Source organism: Dasypus novemcinctus, chromosome X (assembly GCF_030445035.2).
Source record: "Dasypus novemcinctus isolate mDasNov1 chromosome X, mDasNov1.1.hap2, whole genome shotgun sequence".
Lineage (NCBI taxonomy): Eukaryota > Metazoa > Chordata > Mammalia > Cingulata > Dasypodidae > Dasypus > Dasypus novemcinctus.
This window is the reverse complement of record NC_080704.1, coordinates 55,803,517-55,817,657: the sequence shown is the minus strand read 5'-3', so window position 1 is coordinate 55,817,657 and position 14,141 is coordinate 55,803,517. Positions and strand designations below refer to the sequence as shown.

General features: G+C 40.3%; 1 protein-coding gene and 1 pseudogene across 6 annotated transcripts in view; both read left to right on the top strand.

Moving 5' to 3' along the window:
* Positions 1-14,141, top strand: part of LOC101439939 (zinc finger protein 81) — a 98,947-nt gene that overhangs the window by 43,527 nt on the left and 41,279 nt on the right. For 2 of the 6 annotated variants that reach the window (XM_071213293.1, XM_071213292.1), the window contains exons 3-5: positions 4,446-4,572; positions 4,839-4,934; positions 5,973-6,211. Coding sequence is in view for 4 of the 6 variants with exons in the window: in XM_058292220.1 (XP_058148203.1) it covers positions 4,407-4,572; positions 4,839-4,934 (262 nt within the window). In the remaining 2 variants the exon portion in view is untranslated. Of the gene's footprint in view, positions 1-4,406; positions 4,573-4,838; positions 4,935-5,972; positions 6,212-14,141 lie in introns of all 6 variants that reach the window. The other 4 variants (XM_058292221.2, XM_058292222.1, XM_058292220.1 and 1 more) reach the window with 2 other exon arrangements.
* On the top strand, positions 5,836-7,408 carry LOC139438181 (zinc finger protein 470 pseudogene; annotated as a pseudogene).

The window sequence follows — 14,141 nt, the reverse complement described above, 5'->3', positions numbered from 1 at the left end:
CCTTTAGTCTAAAGTGAGTCTCTTGGGGACAGCATATAGATGGCTCATATTTTCTTATCCATTCCATCAGTCTGTGTCTTTTGATTGTGGAGTTTAATCCATTAATATTCAATATTATTACTGTAAAGGCAGTTCTTATTTCACCCATTTTGAACTTTGGGTTTTATCTGTCATATTTTTTATTTTCACCACTCTTTTGAGACTTTTGGTTATTTTTACTGATATAATCTTTTTTTAATTTTTAGTTTTTTAATTAAATTGTCTTTTTTTAAGGTACATAGGTCACAAAAAAATGTTACATTAAAATATATAAGAGGATCCCACATACTCCACCCCCCCAATCCCACACTCCTCCCACATCAACAACCTCTTTCATCATTGTGGCACATTCATGCATTCTAAACTCTTCCAAGCTTCTCTCTCCTGTCTTTTCTTTTCAGACTGTATCACACCCTTTAGTATTTCCTGCATAGCTAGTCTCTTTGTTATAAACTCTCCCAGTTCCTGTTTATCTGTGGATATTCTAAACTCACCCTCATTTTTGAAAGACAATCTTGCCAGATATAAGATTCTTGACAGGAGGTTTTTCTCTTGCAATATCTTAAATATATCATACCACTGCCTTTTTGCCTGCATGACTTTTGATGAGAAATCATCACTTAATCTTATTGGGTATTCCTGTATATTTGCATAGTTTTTGTCTTGCTGCTCTCAGGATTCTCTCTTTGTCTTTGGCATTTGATGTTCTGATTACTCTGTGTCTTGGAGTTCCTTATTTGGATTTATTTGAATGGAAGAATGTTGTGCTTCTTGGACACGGATATCTATGTCCTTCAGTAGGGTTTGGAAATATTCTACCATTATTTCTTCAAAAATTCTTTTGCCCCCTCTTCCTTCTCTTCTCCTTCGGGGACACCCATGACATGTATGTTTGCATGGCTCTTGCCATCATTTAGTTCCCTTAATTGACCCTGCTAAATGTTTTCCATTCTTTTCTTCATCTGTTCTTTTGTGTGTTCACTTTCAGAGGCCATATTTTCAAGTTTATCAATCCTTTCTTCTGTCTCATCAAATCTGTGTTATATGACTCCAGTGTTATTTTTAATTTCATTTATCGTGCCATTTATTCCTGTAAGATCTGCTATTTTTCTACGTATGCTTTCAAATTCTTCTTTGTGCTCATCCAATGTCTTCTTAATATCCTTAATCTCTTTAGCCATGTCATTGAATTTATTAAGGAGATTTTTTTGAACATCCATGGTTAGTTGTCTCAACTCCTTTATGTCATCTGGAGACTTGTCTTGTTCCTTTAACTGGACCATGGCTTCCTGTTTCTTGGTATGGATTGTAGTTGTTTTTTTTTTTTTTTGGTGCCATGGCATCTGGCTTACTAGATATGTTTATTCTGGGTGCAATTTCTCTCTTTATTTAGGGCTTTCTTGCCCTTTCTCCATTGCTCATCCTACAGCTGAGGATGTAGTTGGTGCTGTAAGCTGTGGAAGCTCAGACTGCCTGCATTGCCCCAGGGACTGATGAATCAATCTTCTCCGACCTTTCTCCTTTGTCATGGGTATGGACAGAGCCACCATCACGTGTGATAATTCAAGTTGTGCAGGCCAAGACCGTTTGTAGTTGCCCAGAGAGACTAACAAAGCTTCATGTCCCTTCCTCCCCTGCCTGGGGCGAAAATGGAGCTGCAGGTGTTGGCCGCAATCTATACTGTGTGGGTCCAAAATGACCGCAGTTGCCTAGGTAGACTTCCAATAGTTCAGTCTGTGCCAGCCAAATATACCTACAATTACCTGGAGAGGGTGATACTGGTCCTGCCAGCTTCCTCCCTGCCAGAGGTGGGGCTGAACTCTAGGCTGGGGCTGCAGTCAGATGTGGGTGGAAGGAAGCCAGTCCCTTCCACCACTGTGACTTTCAGTCAGCCTGGCTTCCCTTCATGCTGGGGATGGAGTCAAAATGGCAGCTACCAGCCTCTTTCTGAGTTAGACAGGTTCAAACTTTAGCTGTTCTTAGGTTATACTTTAACCAGCTGAATTTACTGATCAGTAGCTGAAGTCAGTGGCCAACTGTCTCTTCTTCTCCCATTTTTTGGGAGATGGAGCTTCCAACTCCAGTCATAGAATAGCTCATGAGGCAACTTGCACTATCAAAGTATGATCATCACTGGCCTCCGCGGCATGGCCTGCAGTTTCCCAGAGAGTCTGGTACAGATCCCCCAGTTTCCTCCCTGCCAGAGGTGGGGCTGAGCTTAGGCTAGAGCTGCAGTCCAATCTGGATGGAAAGAAGCCGGTCCCTACCAGCATTTTATAGTCAGCCCCGCTTCCCCTCATGCCAGGGGAGAGTTAAAATGGCAGCTACCAGCCTCTTTCTGACTTGAATAGGTTCAAACTTTAGCTGTTATTAGGATTATACTTTAGCCTGCCGAATTTACTAATCAGTAGCTGAAGTTGGTGCCCAAACGTGTCTTCCTCACCCATTTTTGAGAAATGGAGCTTCCAATTCCAGCCATGGATTTTCTCCCAAGGCAGCTCTGTGGAGTTCTCTACTCCTGAATTTTCTCTGCAGATGGGCCGTCTCCTCCTTCCATTCTTTCAAGGATGTTGTGGGATGCTCTTCTCATCTCCTGGAGCCCCCCAAACAGGTGTTTTATATAGCTCTGGGTGCTTATTAACTGTCCTGCAGCACAAGTCCATCTTGGAGCCCCTTACTCTGCCACCATCTTGCTAGTTGTCCTAGTTGGTTGCCTGCTTTTGCCTGCTCTTATTAATAATCATCTTCAATACATGTTTTAAAAAAATATTTTGTTCAGAGTTTATAGTTGTTATATCTGCAGGAGGATTGGTCTGGTAGAATCAAATCAGTCTTTTCTAGTTTGTATATGGTGTGAGGTAGGGGTCAAGATTTATTCCCCCAATGCTGATACCCAGTTTTGCTAACACAATTTGTTGAAAGCAGTTTTCTTTCTCCCATTTAACTGCACCTTTGTCAAAACTTGTTTGTCCATATGTGTTTGCCTTTTGGGGACTCTATTCTGTTACACTGATATATCTGTTTGACCTTACACTAATACACTGTCCTCATTACTATTGCTTTATGGTAAGTATTAACATTAAGTGGGAAGCGGACTTGGCCCAATGGATAGGGTGTCTGCCTACCACATGGGAGGTCTGTGGTTCAGATCCCGGGCCTCCTTGACCCATGTGGAGCTGGCCCATGCTCAGTGCTGATGCGCCCAAGGAGTGCCGTGCTACACAGGGGTATCCCCTGTGTAGGGGAGCCCCATGCGCAAGGAGTGTACCCAGTAAGGAGAGCCGCCCAGCGTGAAAAAGTGCAGCCTGCACAAGAATGGCACTGCATACATGGAGAGCTGACAAAACAAGATGACGCAACCAAAAGAAACACAGATTCCTGGTGCTGCTGATGAGGATAGAAGCAGTCAAAGAAGAACACACAGCAAATGGACACAGAGAGAAGACAACTGGGGGTGGGGGCAAGGGGAGAAAATATATTTATTTTTATAAATAAAAAATAAATCTTTGAAAAAAACACACAAAAAAACATTAAGTAATGTAAATCCCCCAACCATTTTCTTTATCAAGATTGTTTTTTGCTATTCTAGGTTCTTTGCATATCCATAGAAACTAACAATCTCCTTGTAAGTTTTTACCCCCAAAAGCCAAATAATTGATTGAACAAGCAGATGACAGATCACTAAGTTGATAGAAGATTTCAACAACATTCAACGATCTTGATGTGTATATTTTAGAACACAACACTTATCAACAGGAGAATATTAGTTTTTTCAGGGAAATCTTGGAACCGTCCCCTGGATACATCATGTGGTAAAATCATATAGAGTATATTCTCCGATCACCTTGGAATTAAATTTAAAATGTATCTAGAAAAAAAGGCCATATTTTTGAAGAGTAAATGAAAGCAACAGTAGAGGGAGCTCTGTGAATTTTAAAAAATTGAGGTATCTACTCTTCCTTCTAAAAGTTCTGGAAAATGAATTTCCCCTAAAAACGAGCAACAAAATAGTATCAAGAATATATTTCCTTGAAAAAAACAATGTATGTCCTTAGAACAAATGTGCTGACACATTGCTTAGGGTATGTAAAAATTAACATGTCCACTCTTCTACATATTCTGGAAAGTGAATTTCCTGTAAAAACAAGCAACAAAATAGTATTAAGTTCAAATCCAATATGAAATTATTTTAACACGTGGGTGACAGACTAAATGTTATAAATGCTAAATAGCAGATGTTTCTATTAGATATTTGTATCCTACACAATATTATGTATAAGTAGGTATTTAATAGGCATACTGTATGGTATATAAGGATGAAAAATAATTAAAAACAACTTTCTGTTTATTTTCTCCCTATCCCCCAGTGCTTACATGTCACCTTGAATAGGATTGCGTTGTTACAGGTATCAGTGTCATTCGAAGATGTGGCTGTGGACTTCAGCAGGGAGGAGTGGCAGCGCTTGGACCCTGCTCAGAGACGCTTGTACCGGGATGTGACACTGGAGAACTACAGCCTCCTGCTCTCAGTTGGTAAGCACATCCACCCTACATGTCTGCAAGGGGCCTCAGTGAGGGCATTTCCATTCTCAGCTGCCAAGTACTGTGGGTCATCTGAAGTGTGTGATGGTGTGGTCCTTGATTTGTCTGAGATTCTTCAGACATTTCAACTCTTCGATTATTACTCTGGTCCCGTGAAAATGTAATCATTTTTCCAAAGAAAAACTGGAAAACATCATTGAAAGACCCCTGAAACCCAATTAGCTGGACCCCAATCCTGTATCATGTCCTATTAACAGGGTATCAAGTTCCCAAACCAGAGATCATCTTCAGGTTGGAGCAAGGAGAGGAGCCATGGGCACTGGAGGGAGAAATCCCACATGACAGCTGTTTAGGTGAGTGAGTGTGATCCAAACTGATGGAAGACATGGAAATAATTTTTTTCTTGGGAAAGACCAATTCCTTTAAAATGCTGTTATGGAGAAAGCCTGGATGGGTTAGCAGCCGCAGCTGTACCCCAGCCTGGGAGGTGGGCAGGGTTTGCCCTTCTGGTGCACGCCTGTGGGGGCAAGCATGAGCCTGCAACTCCATGACTGTCTGGTTGAAAGTGCCTGGTGTGAGGGACTATGTGAATGAGTGATTGACTGGGAACAGGCAGTGGCAGCATGTGGGGAGGGGCGTGCCTGTGTGAAATGTGACTGTGTGTGACTGGCCGGAGGAGTGGGTGACCGGAGATGAGTGTGATACTTGTGGGAGATGGTGTCTGTTGGAATGAGCAAAGGGTTGTAAATGGCTGAGAAGTCAGAAACTCTCCCAGAGGAGACTCCTCATCCCCACCTCCCAACCACCAGGAGCCTGATATGGGCCAAAGACTTTGAGTCCTGGGAAGGAGCCCAGGTGGGGTTGCTGAGCTAAAGCATTTTTTGCCTGCACTGTCTGGAGGGATCAGAGCTTAGGAGACATCCTTGTGTCCACTAGACAATGAGGAATGGAGACCATGGGGCCTGAATACAGAGATGAAGACACTGAAGCACAGAGAGGATAAGCAGATACTAGTAAGTGGAAGAGCCAAGTCCAGGACAGGCTGACTCCACTGTCCCCCTCTGTATTGGTGCTCATGTAATCCCCTCAACCTCTTGAGCTCTGCCCTTCTCCAAATGAGAAACCAGGAAGAAGTGGAGGTAACAGGAACTGAACTTTTAAAAGACATGTCTCAGGCTCTTAACATCTCAAGAACACTAAAACTCCTTAGAAATTATTGTGGAGATTGAAAACATGTTATCAGGGTTTAGTGACTTTCATGGATGTGGCCATAGATTTCTCCCAAGTTGAGTGCGAATGGCTGAACCTTGCTCAGAGGAGTTTGTACAGGAAGGTGATGCTGGAGAACTACAGGAACCTGGTCTCACTGGGTCTTTGCATTTCTAAACCAGATGTGATCTCCTTATTGGAGCAAGGGAAAGAGCCCTGGATGGTGAAAAGAGAGATGACAAGAGGTCTGTGCCCAGACTTGGAGTATATGTGGATGACCAAAGAATTATCACCAATGCAGGACATTTATGAGGAAAAATTAACTCAGGCATTGCTAATGGAAAGACTTACAACCTATAGCCTTGAATGTTCCACCTTAGAAGAAAACTAGAGATGTGAAGACCTGTTTGAGAGAGACTTGGTAAGTCAGAAGACACATTTCAGGCAAGAGACAATCAGTCATATAGATCTCTAACAAACTGGGGACAATTTTCCATCGGAATACGTTATCTCATATAAAACAGGTTGTTTCCATAGAAGAGAGAATACATAACTTTGACACAGCTAAGAAAAACTTTTTAACATTCAGTTATAAAAACAGAAGCAAGTCCATGGAGAAAAGAAACATTTAAAATGTAATGACTGCGAGAAAACTTTCAGCAAAATCACAACCCTTACTCTTCATCAAAGAATTCATACTGGAGAGAAACCCTGTGAATGTATTGAATGTGGGAAAGCCTTTAGCCAGAGTGCTTACCTAGCTCAACATTAGAGAATACACACAGGAGAATGCACTAAACCTTGCTCAACATGAGAGAGTTTATATTGGGGAAAAACTCTGTGAATGTAATGAAAGCGGGAAGGCCTTTAGTATTGCTCATCCCTACCTCATCATCAAAGAATTCACACTGGGAAGAGACCCTATGAATGTATTGACTGTGGGAAAGCTTTCAGGCAGAATACTTCTCTTATAGGTCATCAGAGATATTATACTAGAGAGAAACCCTTTGATTGTACTGATTGTTGGAAGGCTCTCACTGATCTCATAGGTCTTATTCAGCATAAGAGAATTCATACAGGAAAGAGACCTTGCAAATGTAGTATGTGTGGGAAGGTCTTTAGCCATGGCTCATTCCTCACTGTGCATCAGAGAATTCATACAGGAGAAAAACTTTATGAGTGTAATCTTTGTGAGAAAGCCTTTAGCCATTGTGGCTCACTTACTCTACATCAAAGAGTTCATAGTGGAGAGAAACCCTATGAATGTAAGGGATGTGGGAAAGCTCTCTGGCAAAGCATATACCTGGTTCATCATCAGAGAATTCATATTGGTGAGAAACCTTATGAATGTAAGGAATGCAGAAATATTATACTTTCAGCTAGAATGCACACCTTGCACAGCATCAGAAACTACACATTGGAGAGAAACCTTATGTATGTAAGTAATATGGTAAGGCTTTCAGTCATATTGCACACCTTGTTCAACACCAGAGGGTTCATACTGGTGAGAAACTTTATAGGAAGGCCTTTAGCGATGGCTAGTATCTTGTTTAACATCAGAGACTCCATACTGGCAAAAAACCATATGAATGTCTTGAATGTGGAAGGCATTCAGAGAGAGGGCATCCTTTATTTGTCATCAAAGATGTCAAACTGGTGAGAAACCTTATGAATGTAATGCCTGTGGAAAAGCTTTTAGCCATCGTAAACCCTTACTCTACATCAGAGAATTCATATAGGAGAGAAACCTTATGAGTGTAAGAATGTAGCAAAGGCTTCAACCAGATTGGCCATCTTACTCTGTATATGATAATTCTTACAGGAGAAAGGCCCTGTGAATGTAAAGAATGTCACAAAGCCTTCAGGCAGAGTGTAACATCTGTTTCATCATCAGCAAACTCATACTGGAGGGTCATCCTGTTATTCCTTTATCCTCACCTGCACACCAAGAAGTCCTATAGATTGATCTTCCAAATACCTCTGGAATCCATCCACTATTCTCCAATTCATGTCCCCTCCCTGTAGTCCAAGACACTACATCTCATTCAGATTTCTGCAATTGTTGCAACCACTTTTCTTTTGCTCCTATCATGAACATTTTTAAAAAAATTTATTGAAGTATATCACTCATACATAAACATACATAAACAGTAAGTGTACAGTAAAAGTTGTGAACTTACATAAGAAACATGCATAACATCATACAGGACTCTCATACCTCACATTACCACCAATACCTTAAATTGTTTGAAACATTTTTAACAAATGGTGAAGAAAATCCTCAAAATATTACTACTAACCAAAGTGTTTTACATTTGGTGTATTTTTCCCCCAACTCACCCTATTACTATTTTTTAAAAATATGTTTTTATTACAGAAGTTGTGAACTTAAAAAAAATCATGTACATGTGCAGAGTTTCCATACACTACCCCTCCACCAACACACCACACCGTTGTAGAACATTTGTTACAGATTATGAGATAATATCATCAGACTTTTACCACTAACTGTGGTCCATAGCATACATTTGGCACACTTTTTCCATATTCTCCATTATCAACACAATACATCTTTGGCATATATGCATGAATATTATGGTATTGGTGTTAACCACAGTGCATAGGGCACTCCAGTTGTGTTTTTCCCATGCTTCTCCACATTCCCACCAACCTGCAAGAGTGACATACATCTGCTCTAGCTCAGAAAGGACATTTTTGCATCTGTACCATCAACTACAATTCTCATCCACCTCTGGATTCACTGTGTTATTCAGTCCCTAGATTATTCTCTAGCTGTCTTTCAATTGACATTTATATCCCTAGACTACCCTTTCCAGCCGCATTCTCATTTATAAACCAGCTGTTACTCACTATAACATGTTATCATTGACTCTATACATTCCCACACTTTTACAGTAAAATTAATTAAAACTTCTACATGTATTAAGTATCAGTAGTCCATCTCAGTTGTTCTCTAATCTCCTTTAAGAATCCATCACCTACCACCATGTCATGAAGGTGTTTTCCTACATTTTCTTCTAGAAGCGTTATGGTTCTTGATTTTAATTTAGGTTTTTGATCCATTTTGAGTTAATTTTTGTATAAGGTGTGAGATAGGGTTCCTCTTTATTTCTTTTGGCTATGGATATCCAGTTCTCCCAACACCACTTGTTGAATGGACTATTCTGCCCAAGCTCTGTGGGTTTGACAGCCTTGTCAAAAATCACTTGACTGTAGATGTGAGCTTCTGTTTCTGAATCATCAGTTCATTTCCATTGGTCTGTGTGTCTGTATTTATGCCAGTACCATGCTGTTTTTACTACTGTAGTTAGGTAATATTTAAAGTCTGGAAATAAGTATCTTCCAACTTTGCTTTTCCTTTTTAAGATCTTTCTTGTTATATGGGACCCCTTACCCTTTCAAATAAATTGGATAATTGTGTTTTCCATTTATTTTAAAAATGCTGTGGAATTTTTCTCAGGATTGCATTGAATCTATATATCACTTTGGGTAGAATTGACATCTTAATGATATTTAGTCTTCCAGTCCATGAGTGTGGAATGTTCTTCCGATTACTTACATCTTTTTTATTTCTTTTTAACAATGCATTGTAGTTTTCTGAATACAAGTGCTTTACATCCTTGGTTAAATTTATTCCTAAATATTTGATTCTTTTAGTTGCTTTTGTAAATGGAATTTTTTTTACTGACTTCCTCCTCAGATTGCACATTACTAGTGTCTTTTAAAGCCTCTTTCATCTGATATAAGTATAGCTACTCTGGATTCTTCTTCTTCTTCTTTTGTTACTGCATGCAGGGAATATCTTTTTCCAGCCTTTTCTTTTTGTTGTTGTTGGTTTTTTATTATCTTTTTTTAAAAGATACATAGATCACATAAAATGTTACATTAAAAAATATAAGATGTTCCCATATACCTCCACTCCTCCCACATCGGCAACCACATCAGTGTGGCATATTCATTACATTTGATGAATACATTTTAGAACACTTCAACACAGCATGGATTATAGTTTACATTGTAGTTTATACTCTCTCATGGTCTATTCAGTGGGATAATGTCCTGCTCTGTCCCTACAATATCATTCAGGACAACTCTCAAGTCCTGAAAATGCTCCCATATCATACATCCCTGCCGTCAGCAACTCCCATGGCCACTGTCTCCACATCAATGATAAATTTTCTTCTGTTGCTAGAGTCAGAATAATTCTATAGTAGAATTACTATATTACTCTAATCCATATTTTATTCTTCAATCCTGTGGACCCTGGGATGGCGATGTCCACTCCACCTTGAAATTGAGAGGGGGCTTAGATCCCACATGGCTGATGGATGCGATTTTCCTGCTTGTAGTTGTAGACTCTTGGTTCCCTGGTGTGGTGGCTGACCATCCTCACCTCCCTGTTAGCTGACCTGGGTAACTCCAGCGAGCTGGAGAGTAGATGTTGGAACTCTGCTGAGGCTCAGGGCCCAGCTGGCGCACAGACAGTCCAGAGATTCAAGTCTCCTGAGCATACACCAACCCAAGCACCAATCACAGGTTCAGTAAAAGTGACAGAAGAGGCACGTGTAGAAAGGTCACATCTGAGTCCAACTCCATCACACTCAGGAGCACAAGTTCCGAAGTAGGACCCATTGGCAAACCTCTGTCATGACCATAGGTATCCTTGGGTCTAAGGTGAGTCTCTTGAGGACAACATATAGATGGCTCATATTTTCTTACCCATTCCACAAGTCTCTGTGTTTTGATCGGGAAGTTTAATCCATTAACATTCAATGTTATTACTATAAAGGCAGTTCTTATTTCACCCTTTTTTAAAAAATTTATTTCACCCATTTTGACCTTTGGGTTTTATCTGCCATATTTTATTTTCACTACTCTTTTGAGACTTTCAGTTACTTTTACTGACATAATCTTCATTTCTAGACTCTCTTCCAAGCCTCTCTCTCCTGTCTTTTCTTTTCAGAAGTAGGACACCCTTTAATATTTCCTGCAAGGCTAGTCTCTTTGTATAAACTTTCTCAGTTTCTGTTTATCTGTGAATATTCTATACTCATCCTCGTTTTTGAAAGACTATCTTGATGGATATAAGAGTCTCAGCTGGAACTTTTTCTCTTGCAGTATCTTAAGTATATCATAGCACTGTCCTCTTGCCTCCATGGTTTCTTCAGAGAAATTGGCACTTAATCCTATTGGGTATCCCTTTAATGTTATGCATTACTTTTCTCTTGCTGTTCTCAGAATTCTCTCTTTGTCTTTGGCATTTGACATTCTGATTACTATGTCTTGGAGTTGGTCTATTCGAATTTATTTGGATGGAAGAATGTTGTGCTTCTTGGACACGAATATCTATGTCCTTCAATAGGGTTGGGAAATTTTCTACCATTATTTCTTCAGATATTCTTTCTGCCCCTCCTCCCTTTCTTCTCCTTCTTGGATTCCCATGACACACATGTTTACATGTCTCTTCCTGTGCCTTAGTTTCCTGAGACCTTGTTCAATTTTTCCTATTCTTTTTTTCATCTGTTGTTTTCTATGTTTGCTTTCAGAGGCCATGTCTTCAAGCTTACCAATCCTTTCTTCTGCCTCCTCAAATCTTCTCTCATATGAATCCACAGTATTTTTTATTTCATTTATTGCACCTTTCATTCCCATAAGAACTGCTATTTTTCTATGTATGCTTTCACATTCTTCTTTGTGCTCATCCAATGTCTCCTTTATATTCTTAATCTCTTTAGCCATCTCATTGCTCATTGAATTTATTAAATTTGTTTGAACATCTATGATTAGTTGTCTCAACTCCTTTATGTCATCTGGAGGCTTATCTTGGTACTTTGACTGGACCATATCTTCAAGTTTCTGGGTATGGATTGTAGTTTTTTGTTGGTGTCTTGGCATCTGGCTTAGTAGATATATTCATTCTGGGTACAGTTTCTCTCTTTAGTTTAGGGCTTTCTTCTCCTTTTTCCCTTGCTGGTTATGTAGTAGGAGCTGAGGATGTAGTTGGTGCTGTACGCTGTGGAGGCTCAAGCTGCCTGCATTGCCCCAGGGACTGATGAATCTTCTCCCACCTTACTCCTTTGCCAGAGTAGGGACAGAGCCACAGTGGAGTGTAATCATCCAAATCATGCATGTCTAGACTGTAGTTGTCCAGAGAGACTGATGAAGCTTCAGGCCCCTTTCTGCCCTGCCTAGGATGAAGATTTAGCTGCAGGTGGGGATGGCAGTCTATGCTGTCCAAAATGACTGCAGTTGCCCTGGTAGACTTCTGACTATTCAGTCTGTGCCAGACAAATACATCTGCAGTTACCCAGAGAGGCTGGTGCAGGTCCTGTCAGCTTCCTTCCTGCCAGAGGTGGGGCTAAAGCATAGGCTAGGGCTGCAGTTTGATCTGGGTGGAAAGAAGCCGGTCCTACCATCACTGTGATTTACAATCAGTCCTGCTTTCCCTCATGCCAAGGGTAAAGTCAAAATGGAGGATATCTGCCACTTTCCAACTTTGACAGTTTCAAACTTTAGCTGTTCTTAGGGTTATACTTTAGCCAGCCGAATTTACTTATCAGTAGGTGAAGTTGGTGGCCAATGGTCTCTTTTTCTCCCATTTTTGGGAAATGAAGCCTCCAATTCCAGCCACAGAATAGCTCCTGAGACAGCTTGGGCCACAAGTGGAAGATGATCACCAGCCTCCCCTGCGTGGAGTGCTCTACTCATGAATCTTCTCTGCAGATGTGCAGTCTCCTCCTCCTGTTCTTTCAAGGATCTTGCAGGATGCTCTTCTGGTCTCCTGGAGTCCCCAACAGGTGCTTTAGATATCTCTGGGTGATTATTAACTGCCCTGTAGCACGTGCTCACTCTAGGAGCTCCTTAATCTGCCACCATCTTGCTGTTTGTCTGTCTCTTATGACCATTTTTAACACTGTAGTCAGCTTAATCTTTTAAAAATTAAAAAATATATATTCAAATTACTTTTGCATTTACAGATTTTGTCTTGAAGAATATGTTAGATAATCCATTTCAAGCATTTAGTACAACCCTTGGCATATAGTTAGTGCTAAATACATGCTATCATTAAAATAAAGAGAAAAAAAGGCTTCCTTATGAACATTGATATTCAGCTGCAAGTAAAATGAACTAGTAGGTTAAGACTAAGAAACCTGCTTATTTTAGAGGAAAGGGCTACTTGCTCTTCCGTGGGTAGGGTAGATAACCACACTCAGAATTGAAAGATAATATGGTGGCATCTCATTCCCTCTATGATGTCAGGGACATGTAGCAGTGTTGATGAGGAACTCTCACCTCACCTAACACTTAGACTGAGAATAGACCAATATGTGCAAAGCATTTGGGAGAATGTAGGAGTAGCCAGGGGATAGGATAAAAAAGTACATAAATAAAATTAACAAGCCAGAAAACTTGAGTAGATTAATGGCTATGTAATAATCTGTAAAAACTGTTTGAACATTTTCACCTTTATAAAAGCTCCACAGATGGGAAGAGGTCTTGGCTCAATGGATAGAGCATCCACCTACCACATGGGAGGTCCGTGGTTCAAACCCTGGGCCTCCTTGACCCATGTGGAACTGGCCCATGTGCAGTGCTGATGCGTGCAAGGAGTGCCCTGCCACTCGGGTGTTCCTGGCATAGGGGAGCCCCACGCGCAAGGAGTGCGCCCCATAAGGAGAGCCGCCCAGCGCAAAAAAAAGTCCAGCCTGCCCAGGCGTGGCACTGCACACACAGAGAGCTGACACAGCAAGATGATGCAACAAAGAGACACAGATTCCTGGGCCACTGACAAGAATAGAAGTAGACACAGAAGAATACACAGTGAATGGACACAGAGAGCAGACAACTGGGGGGGGGGGCAGAGGGGAGGGAGAGAAATAAATAAAAATAAATCTTAAAAAAAATAAAATAAAAGCACCAGAGAAAATTCCTGTGGTATTTGAATTGTTAGAGCATAGAAAAATACAGTAAACCTTCCATCTTGTTCTGTGAAACTAACATGATTCTAATAACAAAACAGAAAATATATATAGAGAAATAAACTTGTGAATGTAAATGTTAAACTTTTAATAAACTCATTTTTGAAACATTAAAGAGTAGAATAAAATGGAGAGCTAGATATGTCTCTGTATGGAAAGTCTCAGTGTGGTAAACATGATTTCTCAGCGAGTTAAATCTATAAATTCAAAGATATTTCAATAAAAATTCCAATACATTTTTATGTTGACAAATAGATTCTGAAATTCAATTATAGAATTGTGATTATAGCAAGGAATATAGGATACATTCATTCAATTAATATTAATGGAGCATTTACTAGTGTGCCAGGC